At 39.6% G+C, this 21,604-nt stretch overlaps 2 protein-coding genes across 2 annotated transcripts in view; one reads left to right on the top strand and one right to left on the bottom strand.

Annotated features, from left to right (window-relative positions):
- Positions 1 to 15,046, top strand: part of LOC138304680 (DALR anticodon-binding domain-containing protein 3-like) — a 34,478-nt gene extending 19,432 nt beyond the window's left edge. The window contains exons 6-13 of the mRNA XM_069244884.1: positions 203 to 279; positions 531 to 589; positions 2,502 to 2,584; positions 3,114 to 3,234; positions 7,864 to 7,922; positions 8,223 to 8,339; positions 14,326 to 14,394; positions 14,728 to 15,046. Coding sequence (XP_069100985.1) covers positions 203 to 279; positions 531 to 589; positions 2,502 to 2,584; positions 3,114 to 3,234; positions 7,864 to 7,922; positions 8,223 to 8,339; positions 14,326 to 14,394; positions 14,728 to 14,847 — 705 coding nt within the window. The 3' untranslated portion in view covers positions 14,848 to 15,046. The remainder of the gene's footprint in view (positions 1 to 202; positions 280 to 530; positions 590 to 2,501; positions 2,585 to 3,113; positions 3,235 to 7,863; positions 7,923 to 8,222; positions 8,340 to 14,325; positions 14,395 to 14,727) is intronic.
- LOC138336528 (uncharacterized) overlaps positions 14,986 to 21,604 on the bottom strand; it is a 49,325-nt gene continuing 42,706 nt past the window's right edge. The window contains exons 8-12 of the mRNA XM_069286041.1: positions 20,619 to 20,646; positions 16,948 to 17,197; positions 16,441 to 16,631; positions 15,842 to 16,065; positions 14,986 to 15,367 (exon numbers count right to left, since the gene is read on the bottom strand). Of these exons, the coding sequence (XP_069142142.1) occupies positions 15,050 to 15,367; positions 15,842 to 16,065; positions 16,441 to 16,631; positions 16,948 to 17,197; positions 20,619 to 20,646 (1,011 nt within the window). The 3' untranslated portion in view covers positions 14,986 to 15,049. The remainder of the gene's footprint in view (positions 15,368 to 15,841; positions 16,066 to 16,440; positions 16,632 to 16,947; positions 17,198 to 20,618; positions 20,647 to 21,604) is intronic.

The raw sequence follows: 21,604 nt of genomic DNA on the forward strand, positions 1-21,604 counted from the left end.
TTACCTTTAATTGTACGATGACAGTTTACCTCAGCCCTTGTATCTGTGTAGTTTTACCTTTAATTGTACGATGTACATGACGGTTTACCTCAGCCCTTGTATCTTGTGTAGTTTTACCCTAACCCGTTTAAGCCCTTGTTGCTAGTATAGGTTCACCTTTGATAGTACAATGACAGTTACCCATACTCTTGTATCTGTGTAGGTTTACCTTGTCCATGGTTCGGTCAAATCGAGGAGACAGACCAAATCTCAAGTTCAATCTGCTGCTGACTTTGTACAGTACGTATTACTGGCTAATCCTTTTTACTGAGTGTTTGATTAGATATAGTATTTTAATGTTGTTATTTCTTTGTATTTTTATGTTACTCTTGCTAGGTTAGCTAGATTATAATAATGAGAAGACTTATTGCATAGAGAATAAAACGCACCGAGTGATGATATTTATATTAATCGTGATCTTAGCATTATCAGTTAATATTTTGAGTGATTTTTTGAAAAAGGAACGCTGATGTGTGTTTGAACATTTTCAGATTGAGGTTTTCTCAGATGAAGTCTGCTGCATTGATGAAATATGGAGAGGAAGTCAATGGTAACTATTTACTTTACATTGGAAAGTTTTAAGTTTAATTGATTACTTTACATTGGAAAGTTTTAAGTTTTGACATAACGTGTAATTGTTTACTTTACATTGGAAAGTTTTAAGTTTTGACATAACGTGTAATTGTTTACTTTACATTGGAAAGTTTTAAGTTTAATTGTTTACTTTACATTGGAAAGTTTTAAGTTTAATTGTTTACTTTACATTGGGAAGTTTTAAGTTTTGACATAACGTGTAATTGTTTACTTTACATTGGAAAGTTTTAAGTTTAATTGTTTACTTTACATTGGAAAGTTTTAAGTTTAATTGTTTACTTTACATTGGAAAGTTTTAAGTTTAAATGTTTACTTTACATTGGAAAGTTTTAAGTTACATTAATTGTTTACTTTACATTGGAAAGTTTTAAGTTTAATTGTTTACTTTACATTGGAAAGTTTTAAGTTTAATTGTTTACTTTACATTGGAAAGTTTTAAGTTTAATTGTTTACTTTACATTGGAAAGTTTTAAGTTTTGACATAACGTGTAATTGTTTACTTTACATTGGAAAGTTTTAAGTTTAATTGTTTACTTTACATTGGAAAGTTTTAAGTTTAATTGTTTACTTTACATTGGAAAGTTTTAAGTTTTGACATAACGTGTAATTGTTTACTTTACATTGGAAAGTTTTAAGTTTAATTGTTTACTTTACATTGGAAAGTTTTAAGTTTAATTGTTTACTTTACATTGGAAAGTTTTAAGTTTAATTGTTTACTTTACATTGGAAAGTTTTAAGTTTTGACATAACGTGTAATTGTTTACTTTACATTGGAAAGTTTTAAGTTTTGACATAACGTGTAATTGTTTACATTGGAAAGTTTTAAGTTTAATTGTTTACTTTACATTGGAAAGTTTTAAGTTTAATTGTTTACTTTACATTGGAAAGTTTTAAGTTTTGACATAACGTGTAATTGTTTACTTTACATTGGAAAGTTTTAAGTTTAATTGTTTACTTTACATTGGAAAGTTTTAAGTTTAATTGTTTACTTTACATTGGAAAGTTTTAAGTTTAATTGTTTACATAACGTGTAATTGTTTACTTTACGTTGGAAAGTTTTAAGTTTAATTGTTTACTTTACATTGGAAAGTTTTAAGTTTAATTGTTTACTTTACATTGGAAAGTTTTAAGTTTAATTGTTTACTTTACATTGGAAAGTTTTAAGTTTAATTGTTTACTTTACATTGGAAAGTTTTAAGTTTTGACATAACGTGTAATTGTTTACTTTACATTGGAAAGTTTTAAGTTTAATTGTTTACTTTACATTGGAAAGTTTTAAGTTTAATTGTTTACTTTACATTGGAAAGTTTTAAGTTTAATTGTTTACATTGGAAAGTTTTTTAAGTTTTGACATAACGTGTAATTGTTTACTTTACATTGGAAAGTTTTAAGTTTAATTGTTTACTTTACATTGGAAAGTTTTAAGTTTAATTGTTTATTTTACATTGGAAAGTTTTAAGTTTAATTGTTTATTTTACATTGGAAAGTTTTAAGTTTAATTGTTTACTTTACATTGGAAAGTTTTAAGTTATATTAATTGTAACTAGTAATTAATCTCTTTACATTGGAAAGTTAAGTTTTGTCATAATGTGTTGTTATTTTTAAATGTGCCTCGCTCACAAAATCAATTACCATAAATAAGTGTATATAACTTCATAGATTATTTCTCAGAGGCTTTTTTGCATCATTATTGACCTAGTATGATGTTTTTTGTTGTTGTTTTTTTTTTGTAATTTTATTTTTTCGAGGCAAACAAGATATCCCATATTTTAGATATGTTAAGTTGAATAAAAAACAAACTGATAAAAGATAAGTTGTCTTACTGCTTCACATATTGTGTAGATAATCCGTACTACTACCGCCCATAGGTCCCGGATGGCAGGCCACTATTACTGCTCTCACGTCAGCTGGGATCAAGTTTGAAATGCTCTCCACTGTCAGTCGAAGTGCAGTGAGTATGTCCTGATGGCTGTAATGATTTGTCAAACTTAAGATTCACTGTTTTGACAATCTGATTGTATAATCTATACCAATCCCTGTAAACTGCATTGGAAGCATTGCTGGTCACAATATGTCACGTAATAACGGGCATCACTGTTTTATTTCCGTAAACCATTTGGCATAACTATATAACTGTATATATATAATGCTATACAATATACATGTATATGTACATGTATGTTCTTTCTGCCATTATCTTGCTCCAAATGTTATCATAAGCCATATTGACAATGAAACTAATTACAATGTACACTGTAACTATATTTTTCTTTATCTATAAACCACTTAAATATGTACTGAATATAATTTGTCAACAAAGAATGCAGTTTTAGTTTTTGGTGTCACGTCTTTGGTGCTATGCTTATAAAATATGGTGGCAGTGTTAATTTGTTGGTTATATTGTTGATGTATCATTAGATCACCTGTAAGTGTAATGTTTCCCAGTAAAGCCCAATGTGTTGTTAACATTGACCTGCTAGGTGAAGTTAGATCTGTCGGAGGGAGACGATGGTAACGACAACAGGACAGGCTCCTTTGTCATGTACAACTGTGCCAGACTTACCACACTCTTCAAACACTTTGAAGAAGCTGTAAGTCAAGGTGAGCGATATTTTATGGTTATCAGAATTTTTATTTTGGATGCTGTACATGTTCGATATAGCAAAGAACTATTCATATTACCATGTACATGTAATTATAGTTAGAGATATTTACATAATGAGTGAAGTTACGATTCAAACTAAATTCAATAAAACAAGTGCTGCTCAAACTTATCTAAGATTTGTAAGGAGACTCTTGTTTTATTAGAAACAGGTGCTTGGAAGTATTTAATCGCATGACCTTCAAATGTAGGTCTGGCAAATCAAACACTCTTATTTTTAAATAAAAATCGTAATCTCGAAAGGATAATGAGATATGAAAATATCTATTATATAATAAAGACTTTTGACATGATGCATTTGGATAACTTTGATCTGTTCAACAATGATTACAATTAATTAAATATAGCGACTAATGACTTTGTGGACTGTTGTTACGTCGTTTTCGTTTTCTCAAAAAAAAAAAAAAAACAACAACAAATATGATGTTACACTCATAAAATATGATGTACCAATGAATATTATCTAAGGAATATGTTTTGATTTTGTTGAGGTTATGAGGGAATAAGGAAAATGGAGCACGTGTAAATTACGTAACCCCGGGCGAAGCTGGAAAATTTACACGGTCTCTATTATCATTATACACTCATAACCGCTACAAAATCAAAATGTTTTCCTTATATTTATCGTTTTTCACGCAAATGAATATATTTTTTCTCGTCGCGACAGTCGCATATTTTTTATTAGCTCACCTGGCCCGAAGGGCCGGTGAGCTTATGTCATGGCGCGGCGTCCGTCGTCCTTCCGTCCATCCATCTGTCCTTCAACATTTCCTTTAAATCGCTACTAGTAATAGAGTTCTGCATGGATTGTAACCAAATTTGGCCACAAACATCCTTGGGGGAAGGGGAACAGAACTTGTATAAATTTTGACTCTGATCCCCCAGGGGCAGGAGGGGCGGGGCCCAATAGGGGAAATAGAGGTAAATCCTTTAAATCGCTACTAGTCATAGAGTTCAACATGGATTGTAACCAAATTTGGCCACAAACATCCTTGGGGGAAGGGGAACAGAACTTGTATAAATTTTGGCTCTGGCCCCCCGGGGGCAGGAGGGGTGGGGCCCAATAGGAGAAATAGAGGTAAATCCTTTAAATCACTACTAGTCATAGAGTTCTGAATGGAATGTAACCAAATTTGGCCACAAACATCCTTGGGGGAAGGGGAACAGAACTTGTATAAATTTTGGCTCTGGCCCCCCCGGGGGAAGGAGGGGTGGGGCCCAATAGGGGAAATAGAGGTAAATCCTTTAAATCGCTACTAGTCATAGAGTTCTACATGGATTGTAACCAAATTTGGCCACAAACATCCTAGGGGGAAGGGGAACAGAACTTTTATAAATTTTGACTCTGATCCCCCAGGGACAGGAGGGGTGGGGCCCAATAGGGAATAGAGGTTAATCCTTTAAATCGCTACTAGTCATAGAGTTCTGAATGGAATGTAACCAAATTTGGCCACAAACATCCTTGGGGGAAGGAGAACAGAACTTGTATAAATTTTGGCTCTGGCCCCCCCCGGGGGCAGGAGGGGTGGGGCCCAATAGGGGAAATAGAGGTAAATCCTTTAAATCGCTACTAGTCATAGAGTTCTGAATGGAATGTAACCAAATTTGGCCACAAACATCCTTGGGGGAAGGGGAACAGAACTTGTATAAATTTTGGCTCTGACCCCCCGCCTGGGGCAGGAGGGGCGGGGCCCAATAAGGGAAATAGAAGTAAATCCTATAAATCGCTACTTGTCCTAGAGTTCTGCATGGATTGTAACCAAATTTGGCCACAAATATCCTTAGGGGAGGGGGAACAGAACTTGTATAAATTTTGGCTCTGACCCCCCGGGGGCAGGAGGGGCGGGGCCCAATAGGGGAAATAGAGGTAAATCCTTTAAATCGCTACTTGTCCTAGAGTTCCGCATGGGTTGTAACCAAATTTGGCCACAAACATCCTTGGGGGAAGGGGAACAGAACTTGTATAAATTTTGGCTCTGGCCCCCCCGGGGGAAGGAGGGTGGGGCCCAATAGGGGAAATAGAGGTAAATCCTTTAAATCGCTACTAGTCATAGAGTTCTACATGGATTGTAACCAAATTTGGCCACAAACATCCTAGGGGGAAGGGGAACAGAACTTTTATAAATTTTGACTCTGATCCCCCAGGGACAGGAGGGGTGGGGCCCAATAGGGAATAGAGGTTAATCCTTTAAATCGCTACTAGTCATAGAGTTCTGAATGGAATGTAACCAAATTTGGCCACAAACATCCTTGGGGGAAGGAGAACAGAACTTGTATAAATTTTGGCTCTGGCCCCCGGGGGCAGGAGGGGTGGGGCCCAATAGGGGAAATAGAGGTAAATCCTTTAAATCGCTACTAGTCATAGAGTTCAACATGGATAGTAACCAAATTTGGCCACAAACATCCTTGGGGGAAGGGGAACAGAACTTGTGTAAATTTTGGCTCTGACCCTCCGGGGGCAGGAGGGGGGGAAGCCCAATAGGGGAAATAGAGGTAAATTCTTTAAATCGCTTCTTGTCTTAGAGTTCTGCATGGATTGTAACCAAATTTAGCCACAAATATCCTTGGGGGAGGGGGAACAGAACTTGTATAAATTTTGGCTCTGACCCCCCGGGGGCAGGAGGGGCGGGGCCCAATAGGGGAAATAGAGGTAAATCCTTTAAATCGCTACTAGTCATAGAGTTCTACATGGATTGTAACCAAATTTGGCCACAAACATCCTTGGAGGGAAGGGGAACAGAACTTGTATAAATTTTGGCTCTGGCCCCCCCCGGGGGCAGGAGGGGCGGGGCCCAATAGGGGAAATAGAGGTAAATCCTTTAAATCGCTACTAGTCATAGAGTTCTACATGGATTGTAACCAAATTTGGCCACAAACATCCTAGGGGGAAGGGGAACAGAACTTTTATAAATTTTGACTCTGATCCCCCAGGGACAGGAGGGGTGGGGCCCAATAGGGAATAGAGGTTAATCCTTTAAATCGCTACTAGTCATAGAGTTCTGAATGGAATGTAACCAAATTTGGCCACAAACATCCTTGGGGGAAGGAGAACAGAACTTGTATAAATTTTGGCTCTGGCCCCCCCCCCCCCCGGGGGCAGGAGGGGTGGGGCCCAATAGGGGAAATAGAGGTAAATCCTTTAAATCGCTACTAGTCATAGAGTTCTGAATGGAATGTAACCAAATTTGGCCACAAACATCCTTGGGGGAAGGAGAACAGAACTTGTATAAATTTTGGCTCTGGCCCCCCGCCGGGGGCTGGAGGGGTGTGGCCCAAGTTCTGCATGGATTGTAACCAAATTTGGCCATAAACATCCTTGGGGGTAGGAGAACAGAACTTGTATAAATTTTGGCTCTGACCCCCCGCCTGGGGCAGGAGGGGCGGGGCCCAATAAGGGAAATAGAAGTAAATCCTATAAATCGCTACTTGTCCTGGAGTTTTGCTTGGATTGTGACCAAATTTGGCCATAAACATCCTTGGGGGAAAGAGAACAGAACTTTGGCTCTGACTCCCTGGGGGCAGGAGGGGTGGGGCCCAATAGGGGACTTAGAGGTTAATATTAAAATTCCTTCAGAAAAGAAACAATGAACCTGTATTCAGAACATTACTTGGCATTACAAACCAGGTGAGCGATACAGGCCCTCTGGGCCTCTTGTTGTCTCTCCTGTCATCGTCGACTAATTCGATTGAACAGCTGATCAGAATAGAGTCATCCTTATGTCCCCACCAAAAGTGGGGTCACGACCCCACGTTGCTACGCCAGCGACTATTCCCGTAACAATAGAATCGCCGCACGTGTTGCACTATCATTGTACACTGATAATGATAATACTAGAAAGCCTGGTTATTGAGTCCATGTTAGTGCAAACTGTAAATATTATATAATACCTTATTCTAACAATTCACTGAATCTACGAATTTGATTGGTTCATCAAATCACGTGATTGATGTGAAGAAAACGTCATATATCACCTCTTTGGAAACATCACACACACGTTTTGCATATGGGTTATGTTCAGTGATGGTCAAAATGGCGGACCACATTGCCACCGATGGCGAAATACGTTGAAGAAGATTCCAATGGGGCTAACAACCAATGAGGCTAAAAACTACAAGGCTAGCTGTAAAATGACTTTCTATATAAAATTAATGTTATTTCCAGTCTATATCAATCACATTTTAAACTGGACTGAAAGATTTGTTACGCCGGTAAGAGAAAGTAGAAGATACTTAATATATTTTAATGTTTGTGTTTATATTCTGTATAATATGCCTGGTACAATTTATTGCATTTTAGTGAGTGGTATATGAGGAATTGCTAAAATGCAATAAATGTATATTTATTTTTAAGGGCAGATAACTCTGTAATATGCAAATACACAATGGGACTTTTACTAAAGGTTCATTGGCCTCTAGCATGGTAGACACAACGCGTGAATCATGTAAAATACCAAATATAAAAAGATAAATTAACTGGATGATGTCAAAATGCATCGAGAATTTGTTTTATTATAACTGGATTTTGAATACGTTTGTAAACATAACAGATAGATTTGTCGGTATTGTAGGGCAGTACCCTCCGCTTCCAAATATTGAAGACGTGGACTTCAGTCTTCTCAGAGAAGAGGTAAGTACAAGGCCTGACAGGGAGGAAGTATTATGATAAATCGAAAACAATATAATTCATATTTGATAACACTAAACTAAGAAATCTTAATTCAATTTATTGTTGCTGCCGAAGTTTCTGCATTAATTTTCTATCAACAAGAAACATTCAATTGGAAGTCGATCATCAAGTGAAAATGATGAATATAAGTTATTGAAACAAAAAAAAAAACCACTGCGTTTTAATCGTCTATAATAGTTGTTGATAATTGTAACTTTAAATGGTCTAGGTTTACTTAGTTAACTATAAATGTATTATCAGGATGAGTGGACTTTGTTCTTCCTCTATGTATTCCCCTATCCGGACCTGATTAGAGAAACTGTTGAAGAGTTAGTGCCAAAGTCTGCTTCCATATCAACCAAGATTCATACTCATAAGGTAAGTGTGTTTTGTTGTAATTAGCTAGCTGGGTAACATAGTCTCCTTGTTATCCCCCGCCCAACGAAGTTGGCGGGGGATATACAAATGGGTTCCGTCCATCCGTCCGCCCGTCTGTCCGTCCGTCCGTACGAATGGTTTCCGGAGCATAACTCTAAAACCAGTAGAGATATTTCCACGAAACTTCATACACACATTGGTCTTATGGTCTAGTAGTGCCTTTTGCTATTTTTAGGTTTTCATTTTTTGCATTTTTAGCTCACCTGGCCCGAAGGGCTGGTGAGCTTATGTCATGGCGCGTCATCCGTCGTCCGTCGTCCGTCGTCCGTCGTCTGTCCGTCCATCCGTCCGTCCGTCCGTCAACATTTCCTTTAAATCGCTACTAGTTATAGAGTTCTGGATGGATTGTAACCAAATTTGGCCAGAAACATCCTTGGGTGAAGGGGAACAGAACTTGTATAAATTTTGGCTCGGACACTCCGGGGGCAGGAGGGGCGGGGCCCAATAGGGGAAATAGAGGTAAATCCTATAAATCGCTACTTGTCCTAGAGTTCTGCATGGATTGTAACCAAATTTGGCCAGAAACATCCTTGGGGGAAGGGGAACAGAACTTGTATAAATTTTGGCTCTGACCCCCCGGTGGCAGGAGGGGCGGGGCCCAATAGGGGAAATAGAGGTAAATCCTATAAATCGCTACTTGTCCTAGAGTTCTGCATGGATTGTAACCAAATTTGGCCAGAAACATCCTTGGGGGAAGGGGAACAGAACTTGTATAAATTTTGGCTCTGACCCCCCGGGGGCAGGAGGGGCGGGGCCCAATAGGGGAAATAGAGGTAAATCCTATAAATCGCTACTTGTCCTAGAGTTCTGCATGGATTGTAACTAAATTTGGCCAGAAACATCCTTAGGGGAAGGGGAACAGAACTTGTATAAATTTTGGCTCTGACCCCCCGGGGGCAGGAGGGGCGGGGCTCAATAGGGAAAATAGAGGTAAATCCTATAAATCACTACCTGTCTTAGAGTTCTGCATTGATTGTCACCAAATTTGGCCAGAAACATCCTTGGGGAAGGGGAACAGAACTTGTATAAATTTTGGCTCTGACCCCTCGGGGGCAGGAGGGGCGGGGCCCAATAGGGAAAATAGAAGTAAATCCTATAAATCGCTGCTTGTCCTAGAGTTCTGCATAGATTGTAACCAAATTTGGCCAGAAACATCCTTGGGGGAAGGGGAACAGAACTTTATAAATTTTGGCTCTGACCCCACAGTTACTTATCCTAGAGTTCTGCATGGATTGTACTGCCCAAATTTGGCCAGAAACATCCTTGGGGTTAACAGAATTTGTATAAATTTTGGCTTTGACCCCCTGGAGCAGAAAAAGTGGAGCCCAATAGGGGAATTAGAGGTCAATATTCAAATTCCTTCAGAAAAGAAACAATGAACTTATATTCAGAACATTACTTGGCATTACAAACCAGGTGAGCGATACAGGCCCTCTGGGCCTCTTGTTTTCGTAACCATGGAAACATTGCTGAAAATATCATATTTTTGTACCAGGTTTGTTCCGGAGCATAACTCTAAAACCAGAAGAGATATTTCCACGAAACTTCATAGAAACATTGGTCTTATGGTCTAGTAGTGCCTTTTGCTATTTTAAGGTTTTCACTTTTTAGCTCACCTGGCCCAAAAGGGCCGGAAAGCTAATGTCATGGCGCAGCGTCCGTTGTCCGTCCGTCCGTCGTCCGTCCGTCAACATTTCCTTTAAATCGCTACTAGTCATAGAGTTCTACATGGATTGTAACCAAATATGGCCAGAAACATCCTTGGGGGAAGAGGAACAGAACTTGTATAAATTTTGACTCTGACCCTCGGGGGCAGGAGGGGCGGGACCAAATAGGGGTAATAGAGATAAATCCTATAAATTGCTACTTGTCCTAGAGTTCTGCATGGATTGAAACCAAATTTGGCCAGAAACATAATTGGGGAAAGGGGAACAGAACTTGTATAACTTTTGGCTCTGACCCCCTGGGGGCAGGAGGGGGAGGGGCCCAATAGGGGTAATAGAGGTAAATCCTATAAATCGCTACTTTTCCTAGAGTTCTGTATGGATTGTAACCAAATTTGGCCAGAAACATCCTTATGGGAAGGGGAACAGAACTTGTGTAAATTTTGGCTCTGACCTCTTGGGGGCAGGAGGGGCGGGGCCCAATAGGGGTAATAGAGATAAATCCTATAAATTGCTACTTGTCCTAGAGTTCTGCATGGATTGAAACCAAATTTGGCCAGAAACATAATTGGGGAAAGGGGAACAGAACTTGTATAAATTTTGGCTCTGACCCCCCGGGGGCAGGAGGGGCGGGGCCCAATAGGGGTAATAGAGGTAAATCCTATAAATCGCTAGAGTCCTAGTCCTAGAGTTCTGCATGGATTGTAACCAAATTTAGCCACAAATATCCTTGGGGGAGGGGGAACAGAACTTGTATTATTATTTGGGTCTGACCCCCTGGGAGCAGGAGGGGTGGGGCCCAAGACATGAAATAGAGATAAATATTCAAATTCCTTCAGAAAAGAAGCAATGAACCTGTATTTAGAACATTACTTGGCATTACAAACCAGGTGAGCGATACAGGTCCTCTGGGCCTCTTGTTGTACTTTTTTCTGTAACCATGGAAACATTGCTGAAAATAGCAGATTTTTGTGTAAGAATCATTTCCGGAGCACAACTCTAAATCCAGGAGATATTTCCATGAAACTTCATGGACACTTTGTTCTTATGGTCTAGTAGAGCCTTTTGCTATTTTTAGGTTTTCATTTTTTGCACTTTTTCCGTAACCATGGAAACATTGCTGAAAATATCATATTTTTGTACCAGGTTCGTTTCCGCTGCATAACTGAAAAACCGGTTGAGATATATGCACGGAACTCCATAGGCACACTAGTCTTATGGTCTAGTGGCCTTTTGCTATTTTAAGGTTTTCACTTTTTGTACTTTTTTCTGTAACCATGGAAACATTGCTGAAAATGGCAGATTTTTGTGTAAGAATCGTTTCCGGAGCACAACTCTAAAACCAGCAGAGATATTTCCATGAAACTTCATAGACACATTTTATGTAGGACTCCTAATTTTGTATTATGCTTTACTTTTTATTTAATATGCATGCAGTAAAACTCAGATATATCAAACTCAATTACTATGAACATTAATCACTTAATTCCTATGTAACTCGTCGCTGTTTAAAACAAGTCAAAAATCGCACTGTTAGCTGCTGAACTTTGTTAAAGCTAAGATCAATTCTGGTATTTTTCAAAGAAGCAAATGTTTTCAAAGTTGGTTTCACTTTGTTAAAAAAAACATAAATATGTTTTGTATATATTCTTCAATTGCAGTTGGGTTTTAAAATACTTTCCCTATACTCTAACTAGCATATAAAATTAATGCATTAATTGATTTAGCTCTCCATTGGCGGGGGATCTGAATGACTATGTCCTTGTTTTTTTTTGTAATTAGCTAGCTGGGTAACATAGTCTCCATGTACTGTCTCTTTGTGTTGTCCATGTTAGTAAGTATGTCAGTTTTCTAGCTCGCCTGATTCGAAGGATCAGGGAAAGCTTATGTCATACCGTTGCATCTGTCCGGCAGTCATCAATCAACTTTTACCAAATATGGCTGATACAATGTAGCACCCTTATGGGAACTCATATGACCAAACTGACCTCCAGGGGCCTGAAGGACCATTTGCCTCCTATTTTTTTAAAAATTACTTCTCTGAAACTAAGCATTGACTATCACTGGCATCGCATTCGTAGTATGCTTAAGGTACCCAATAGGGATGCTACCTATGCACTGTGAGTACTAGTAAAGCCTTACTTTTAAAGAAGACATTTTATGGATAAATCCAAGTAGACCCATTATTGTCCCACCTTTTAGGACCCCGGGGTGTCAGCCCAAACGTTAGTACTTTTGTTTTGAGTCCCCGCCCAATAGGGATGCTACTATTGCAGCAATAAGACTGGTACCTAATGCTTGGGTTTCTTCTTGACTCCCATATATGATTGATTCAAAAATCGTCATAGAAGGAAGAGTCCTATATCCTTTACAAAAAATGTAATTTCCCTTGGGTGGGGGTCAATTTGACAAAATACCTTTAGTTTTAACAGGGACTAATACCTTAAATGATGTCATTTTGTGATATCAAAGATGTTAAGAATTAGTTCTGACTTAATTAAGTGAATATATTCTTAATGAAGCAATGAGTGCACGGACATTTGCTTGGAATCAAACTTATTGTTAAAAACATTTCAGTTTGCCTTCCCAACTTGTTAGCCTTCATCATTGTACTCGTACTGTACTGAATGACAACGTTGTATAACTGTCATAGTCTGCTTTACCCTAATAGACATGGGTTACTGAAGTGAGACCTTTGGTCCAAGATTACTGTCTATCAACATTTCGCTTTGGCTAATAGATATGGGTTACTGAGGTGAGACCTTTGGTCCAAGATTACTGTCTATCAACATTTCGCTTTGGCTAATAGACATGGGTTACTTAGGTGAGACCTTTGGTCCAAGATTATCAACATTTCGCTTTGGCTAATAGACATGGGTTACTGAGACTTTGGTCCAAGATTACTGACCTTTGGCTAATAGATATGGGTTACTGAGGTGAGACCTTTGGTCCAAATTACTGTCTATCAACATTTCGCTTTGGCTAATAGATATGGGTTACTGAGGTGAGACCTTTGGTCCAAGATTACTGTCTATCAACATTTCGCTTTGGCTAATAGACATGGGTTACTTAGGTGAGACCTTTGGTCCAAGATTACTGTCTATCAACATTTCGCTTTGGCTAATAGATATGGGTTACTGAGGTGAGACCTTTGGTCCAAGATTACTGTCTATCAACATTTCGCTTTGGCTAATAGACATGGGTTACTGAGGTGAGACCTTTGGTCCAAGATTACTGTCTATCAACATTTCGCTTTGGCTAATAGATATGGGTTACTGAGGTGAGACCTTTGGTCCAAGATTACTGTCTATCAACATTTCGCTTTGGCTAATAGACATGGGTTACTTAGGTGAGACCTTTGGTCCAAGATTACTGTCTATCAACATTTCGCTTTGGCTAATAGACATGGGTTACTGAGGTGAGACCTTTGGTCCAAGATTACTGTCTATCAACATTTCGCTTTGGCTAATAGACATGGGTTACTGAGGTGAGACCTTTGGTCCAAGATTACTGTCTATCAACATTTCGCTTTGGCTAATAGACATGGGTTACTTAGGTGAGACCTTTGGTCCAAGATTACTGTCTATCAACATTTCGCTTTGGCTAATAGATATGGGTTACTGAGGTGAGACCTTTGGTCCAAGATTACTGTCTATCAACATTTCGCTTTGGCTAATAGACATGGGTTACTGAGGTGAGACCTTTGGTCCAAGATTACTGTCTATCAACATTTCGCTTTGGCTAATAGATATGGGTTACTGAGGTGAGACCTTTGGTCCAAGATTACTGTCTATCAACATTTCGCTTTGGCTAATAGATATGGGTTACTGAGGTGAGACCTTTGGTCCAAGATTACTGTCTATCAACATTTCGCTTTGGCTAATAGATATGGGTTACTTAGGTGAGACCTTTGGTCCAAGATTACTGTCTATCAACATTTCGCTTTGGCTAATAGACATGGGTTACTGAGGTGAGACCTTTGGTCCAAGATTACTGTCTATCAACATTTCGCTTTGGCTAATAGACATGGGTTACTGAGGTGAGACCTTTGGTCCAAGATTACTGTCTATCAACATTTCGCTTTGGCTAATAGATATGGGTTACTTAGGTGAGACCTTTGGTCCAAGATTACTGTCTATCAACATTTCGTTTTGGCTAATAGATATGGGTTACTTAGGTGAGACCTTTAGTCCAAGATTACTGTCTATCAACATTTTGCTTTGGCTGTCATACTCTATCATTGACGTTTTTGTGCACTACAGGTCTGCAACCTGCTTATCAACTTTAGTCATAGCCTGAGTTCATACTACAGTAGGACACACATTTTAGGGGTAAGCTTCGTTTGTATCGAATCATTAAAGAAATAAATGTGTTAAGTTATCATTTCAGAAGTCGCCCAATTCCACATACATTTTAAAAGTTAATCGTTAGCTGATTAATTGAATTTTAAACAAATTTGTATTGAAGACTACATACATGTAGATAAATATAAAGCAATTATATGTACTGAACATAGCTTTATGTCAAGCATTTGTTTTTTACAAAATCATACTTTCTGGTTCGTATGTTTTACAATAGATAATAATATTATGTTGTTATTAAAAGTCCCCCGTGCTACTTCTGGCTGTCTCTGCTGATTTGTGTTTTACCCTGTGTTATTCCAGGAGAATCGACCCCATCTGCTGCCCTTGATGTATGCCCGACTGTACTTTCTGAAGATTGTGCTGAAAGTTCTGAGCCATGCCCTCAGTCTCCTCGGCATTGAACCGATGTCACAATTGTAATCAGCGGAATTATTATAAAATATATAGCCTGTTATCCTCGTTGTCTTTTCAATGTACAATACTATATTTGCCAGTTGCAATCTGTTTATACCCAAATCCAAATAGTTTCAATTATTAATAAAACAACAGACTCAAATCACCATTCACGTTATCTTTATGTAACAGCTAGCTATTTCGAAACAATAAAAGTTTTAACGAGTATTCAATGCTGTTTTAATTTGCGCGACACCGGCCAAGCCATAGACACTCGATTTTCTATATCCTTGTTGTATTTCCTGTATATCTCCGGAAGTTCGAATAAAGAGTAGGAAAACGATGGGGTAAATGATAGTGACGAAACATTTCTGACCCTATTACTGTCACGATTCTTCATTTTGAGTTCTATTTCTCTGAAGAAAGCCTTGTTCATCATATCCAGTAATGGCTTCTTAGGAATAGTGCACTTCCTCTTAGATGATCGTTTCTGATCTTTCTTGGTTGTTTCCGTCGTTCCATTGATTTGCTGCTTTTTCTGTAGGCCCTGAAGAAGTAAAACTCGGTATGTTAAAATGTTTAAGCAAAGAAAGCCGAACCCAGTTATTTTGAAATCCTCAGGTGGTAGAAAAAACCGGGTTTCAATATTACCGGAATTCAGCATTCAGCCGGCATAGAAATATATATACATTCCTATGAACTTCAAAAATGATGAAAACAATAGCACAGTATATTCTTTACTCAGTAAATGTATTCCTGTACTACACTTTTAGGGTCATACATAAGTATTTCCTATATTCTATCTTAATGGTGATCCTCTGCATATAAAGAAGATTTCGTTGTGGGCCTTCATCATCCCATCATACATCAGTTTCGACCTCTCTTAACAAATAAAAAGGGCAGCAGTTTCACGACTTCTGCAAAATCTGTATACATTTGTAAAGAACTTTGAACTCCAGTATCTAAATAAAAGTTGAAACTTGATTGGTTTGAAAATAAAATAAGTCTTCAGAATACATACCACTACTTCAGGCGCGAGAACACTTGGTTCCTTATTTTGAGTGTCTTGTTTCTTTGGTGTGTTATTGCCTTCCACCAGTTTGTTCTTACTAGTGCTGTGGTTAGGTATGGTCTGGAGAAGGTGGTTTAGGGACAGATGTGAGATCGTACTGCTGGCTGGTGTGGTGGCGGAAGGTAATTTCACCTCCGATACCGGCCGCTTCCGTGGCAGTAGGTTTTCAGGTACTGTAAGTACAATTTGTGATGATTTTATCATCTTTGGTAAATGCCATACATGTTACGTTTAAAGAATTTAATTCATATGAACAACAAATACTGATACATAAATTTGTTAAGGTATTTACAGATTTGCATTGTTCACCCGAATGTTATAATTAAAATGTAAATTACAGAATGTTATGGTTGGCTAACATAGAGGGAGAGGAAAATGTTTCTTTTTATTTTTATTTATCGATAGTGAGATTGTGTTCCTTGCTTAATTCAGTCAATTTCACCATGCATTCGGGTACAACAAAGTTTGGCGAACATTTTTTTTTTGGATTTAACGATGCTTGCCGATTCCTTCAAGTCCATGAAAGAAATTGGTATATTGGTACTAACCAACTTTATGTCTTGCCATTCTAGACAAGAGTAATCTTTCCTTGGATGCCTTGTCCATTCTGATTCTGACTAAGCCGGAAGTTGATTGACCAGTCGAGTCGCCCGAAGGATTCGAATTACTTAATTTGACTACAGCGCCAGTATCACTAGCCGCATGGAAAACAAGACTTTTGTCTATTGGTTTAAAACATCTGCGTAAATAAAAAAAAACATGAACTAGTATTTCTTCAATAAATACATTCATTTTTGAATAAACGCATATCTGCTTGACTATGTACATCATATGCCTTTGTTAAGAGCTTTAAAAGACTTAAACGAGAAAAATGAATAAACTAGCACGACGAGCCTTATTTATGACGTAGGATGAAGGTGACAGCATTACCGACTGTTGGACAATGGGATATTCTACTGCGTATGGTTCAAAGTAAGATGTAGAAATCGGTCGAGTTTATGCTATGATATTGTTAATAACAGATAAAAGATAAATAACAGATTAATTGAATGTACCTGTTTTGGTCTTCTTGAAATGGCAAAGCCTTTCTTGCGTAGGAAGGTTTCTTTGCTTTGAAGCTGGGGAGCTTTGGTGTGGTTTTGGTGATGGTTTCTTCGTTGTTTGCTGTAGCGCACTGGGGTATGTTTGGTTTCCGTGATATGATGACTTGTGTGGCCTGTAGCAGAGCATTGCACAGATCTGCGTTCTGCTCATCCTTCCGGCTGGTATAAGAGCCACCATGGAATACTTCTTGTTGTAAAGTGTCTGGAAAAGTAATCATACCAGAGGATTTTTGTATAACGTGTTATATGTAAGGTAGTGAAAATAATCCTATTTACGCATTAAACTGTTACCAAAAAATAATCTAGCCACCCGCAGGCACCATTATTTTTCCTGTCACCCAAATTTCATTCATATTGCCTATATACATGTACTATCATTTGATTTATCGCTTACATTTCTCATACACATTCTCACATACACGTTTCGCAAAAGGTACAATTAGAATATTTAAAATCGGCGCTGTCGGCAAATGATGGAACAGCCGGCAAAAGATACTCCTGTCATCAGAATTAAGGAGGACATAGCATGTCCAAGTATTGGTTAAACGTTTCCTTTATTAAAAAGTATTTGGAAATGTTGAATTATCATTTTCTTAATATACATTTCGGACAGGCGATGACAAAATTTGGGATTAAAACAAAATTTTGACAGATTCGTTCAATAAGGTGTATTAACGCCGGATGTAAAACAAATCGATTACTGATGCTAATTTTATCGTAATAAATCTATATCGTTGTCGATTGAAAAAGAAATGCTAATCATGGCAGTCTGTCAATCATTTATTATTATATTCATTTGTTTTAATATGGAGCGCTTAAATGTTATACCAAAATCGTTAATTCAGCTAGACTGATAGTTATCATTATCTATGCTAATCACTTGTTATGCTACTATTAGATCTCTGTTTCCGTATTCATAATTCATTTCATAACTTAAAGAGCGAAAAGCGCCAAAATAACTTACTATGGCAGTCCTTACCCTTAGTCCTTTGTTCTATGGCAGTCCTTACCCTTAGTCCTTTGTTCTATGGCAGTCCTTACCCTTAGCCCTTTGTTCTATGGCAGTCCTTACCCTTAGCCCTTTGTTCTATGGCAGTCCTTACCCTTAGCCCTTTGTTCTATGGCAGTCCTTACCCTTAGCCCTTTGTTCTATGGCAGTCCTTACCCTTAGTCCTTTGTTCTATGGCAGTCCTTACCCTTAGCCCTTTGTTCTATGGCAGTCCTTACCCTTAGCCCTTTGTTCTATGGCAGTCCTTACCCTTGCCCTTTGTTCTATGGCAGTCCTTACCCTTAGCCCTTTGTTCTATGGCAGTCCTTACCCTTAGCCCTTTGTTCTATGGCAGTCCTTACCCTTAGCCCTTTGTTCTATGGCAGTCCTTACCCTTAGCCCTTTGTTCTATGGCAGTCCTTACCCTTAGCCCTTTGTTCTATGGCAGTCCTTACCCTTAGTCCTTTGTTCTATGGCAGTCCTTACCCTTAGTCCTTTGTTCTATGGCAGTCCTTACCCTTAGCCCTTTGTTCTATGGCAGTCCTTACCCTTAGTCCTTTGTTCTATGGCAGTCCTTACCCTTAGCCCTTTGTTCTATGGCAGTCCTTACCCTTAGTCCTTTGTTCTATGGCAGTCCTTACCCTTAGCCCTTTGTTCTATGGCAGTCCTTACCCTTAGCCCTTTGTTCTATGGCAGTCCTTACCCTTAGTCCTTTGTTCTATGGCAGTCCTTACCCTTAGTCCTTTGTTCTATGGCAGTCCTTACCCTTAGTCCTTTGTTCTATGGCAGTCCTTACCCTTAGTCCTTTGTTCTATGGCAGTCCTTACCCTTAGTCCTTTGTTCTATGGCAGTCCTTACCCTTACCCTTTGTTCTATGGCAGTCCTTACCCTTAGTCCTTTGTTCTATGGCAGTCCTTACCCTTGCCTTTGTTCTATGGCCCTTTGTTCTATGGCAGTCCTTACCCTTACCCTTTGTTCTATGGCAGTCCTTACCCTTAGCCCTTTGTTCTATGGCAGTCCTTACCCTTAGCCCTTTGTTCTATGGCAGTCCTTACCCTTAGTCCTTTGTTCTATGGCAGTCCTTACCCTTAGCCCTTTGTTCTATGGCAGTCCTTACCCTTAGTCCTTTGTTCTATGGCAGTCCTTACCCTTAGCCCTTTGTTCTATGGCAGTCCTTACCCTTAGCCCTTTGTTCTATGGCAGTCCTTACCCTTCCCTTTGTTCTATGGCAGTCCCTACCCTTAGCCTTTGTTCTATGGCAGTCCTTACCCTTAGTCCTTTGTTCTATGGCAGTCCTTACCCTTAGCCCTTTGTTCTATGGCAGTCAGTCCTTTGTTCTATGCACCTTACCCTAGCCCTTTGTTCTATGGCAGTCCTTACCCTTAGCCCTTTGTTCTATGGCAGTCCTTACCCTTAGCCCTTTGTTCTATGGCAGTCCTTACCCTTAGTCCTTTGTTCTATGGCAGTCCTTACCCTTAGTCTTTGTTCTATGGCAGTCCTTACCCTTAGCCCTTTGTTCTATGGCAGTCCTTACCCTTAGTCCTTTGTTCTATGGCAGTCCTTACCCTTAGCCCTTTGTTCCTTAGCTTTGTTCTATGGCAGTCCTTACCCTTAGCCCTTTGTTCTATGGCAGTCCTTACCCTTAGTCCTTTGTTCTATGGCAGTCCTTTGTTTATGGCAGTCCTTACCTTAGCCTTTGTTCTATGGCAGTCCTTACCCTTAGCCTTTGTTCTATGGCAGTCCTTACCCTTAGTCCTTTGTTCTATGGCAGTCCTTACCCTTAGTCCTTTGTTCTATGGCAGTCCTTACCCTTAGCCTTTGTTCTATGGCAGTCCTTACCCTTAGCCTTTGTTCTATGGCAGTCCTTACCCTTAGTCCTTTGTTCTATGGCAGTCCTTACCCTTAGTCCTTTGTTCTATGGCAGTCCTTACCCTTAGCCTTTGTTCTATGGCAGTCCTTACCCTTAGCCCTTTGTTCTATGGCAGTCCTTACCCTTAGCCCTTTGTTCTATGGCAGTCCTTACCCTTAGTCCTTTGTTCTATGGCAGTCCTTACCCTTAGTCCTTTGTTCTATGGCAGTCCTTACCCTTAGCCCTTTGTTCTATGGCAGTCCTTACCCTTAGTCCTTTGTTCTATGGCAGTCCTTACCCTTAGTCCTTTGTTCTATGGCAGTCCTTACCCTTAGCCCTTTGTTCTATGGCAGTCCTTACCTTGCCTTTGTTCTATGGCAGTCCCCTTAGTCCTTTGTTCTATGGCAGTCCTTACCCTTAGCCTTTGTTCTATGGCAGTCCTTACCCTTAGCCCTTTGTTCTATGGCAGTCCTTACCCTTAGTCCTTTGTTCTATGGCAGTCCTTACCCTTAGCCCTTTGTTCTATGGCAGTCCTTACCCTTAGCCCTTTGTTCTATGGCAGTCCTTACCCTTAGCCCTTTGTTCTATGGCAGTCCTTACCCTTAGCCCTTTGTTCTATGGCAGTCCTTACCCTTAGCCCTTTGTTCTATGGCAGTCCTTACCCTTAGTCCTTTGTTCTATGGCAGTCCTTACCCTTAGCCCTTTGTTCTATGGCAGTCCTTACCCTTAGTCCTTTGTTCTATGGCAGTCCTTACCCTTAGTCCTTTGTTCTATGGCAGTCCTTACCCTTCGCCCTTTGTTCTATGGCAGTCCTTACCCTTAGTCCTTTGTTCTATGGCAGTCCTTACCCTTAGCCCTTTGTTCTATGGCAGTCCTTACCCTTAGCCCTTTGTTCTATGGCAGTCCTTACCCTTAGCCCTTTGTTCTATGGCAGTCCTTACCCTTAGCCCTTTGTTCTATGGCAGTCCTTACCCTTCGCCCTTTGTTCTATGGCAGTCCTTACCCTTCGCCCTTTGTTCTATGGCAGTCCTTACCCTTAGCCCTTTGTTCTATGGCAGTCCTTACCCTTAGCCCTTTGTTCTATGGCAGTCCTTACCCTTAGTCCTTTGTTCTATGGCAGTCCTTACCCTTAGCCTTTGTTCTATGCAGTCTTACCCTTGCCCTTTGTTCTATGGCAGTCCTTACCCTTAGCCCTTTGTTCTATGGCAGTCCTTACCCTTAGCCCTTTGTTCTATGGCAGTCCTTACCCTTCGCCCTTTGTTCTATGGCAGTCCTTACCCTTAGCCCTTTGTTCTATGGCAGTCCTTACCCTTAGTCCTTTGTTCTATGGCAGTCCTTACCCTTAGCCTTTGTTCTATGGCAGTCCTTACCCTTAGTCCTTTGTTCTATGGCAGTCCTTACCCTTAGTCCTTTGTTCTATGGCAGTCCTTACCCTTAGTCCTTTGTTCTATGGCAGTCCTTACCCTTAGTCCTTTGTTCTATGGCAGTCCTTACCTTGCCTTTGTTCTATGGCAGTCCTTACCCTTAGCCTTTGTTCTATGGCAGTCCTTACCCTTAGCCCTTTGTTCTATGGCAGTCCTTACCCTTAGCCCTTTGTTCTATGGCAGTCCTTACCCTTAGTCCTTTGTTCTATGGCAGTCCTTACCCTTAGCCCTTTGTTCTATGGCAGTCCTTACCCTTAGCCCTTTGTTCTATGGCAGTCCTTACCCTTAGCCCTTTGTTCTATGGCAGTCCTTACCCTTAGTCCTTTGTTCTATGGCAGTCCTTACCCT

The sequence above is a fragment of the Argopecten irradians genome, chromosome 12, assembly GCF_041381155.1.
Source record: "Argopecten irradians isolate NY chromosome 12, Ai_NY, whole genome shotgun sequence".
In the NCBI taxonomy this organism is placed as follows: Eukaryota; Metazoa; Mollusca; class Bivalvia; order Pectinida; family Pectinidae; genus Argopecten; species Argopecten irradians.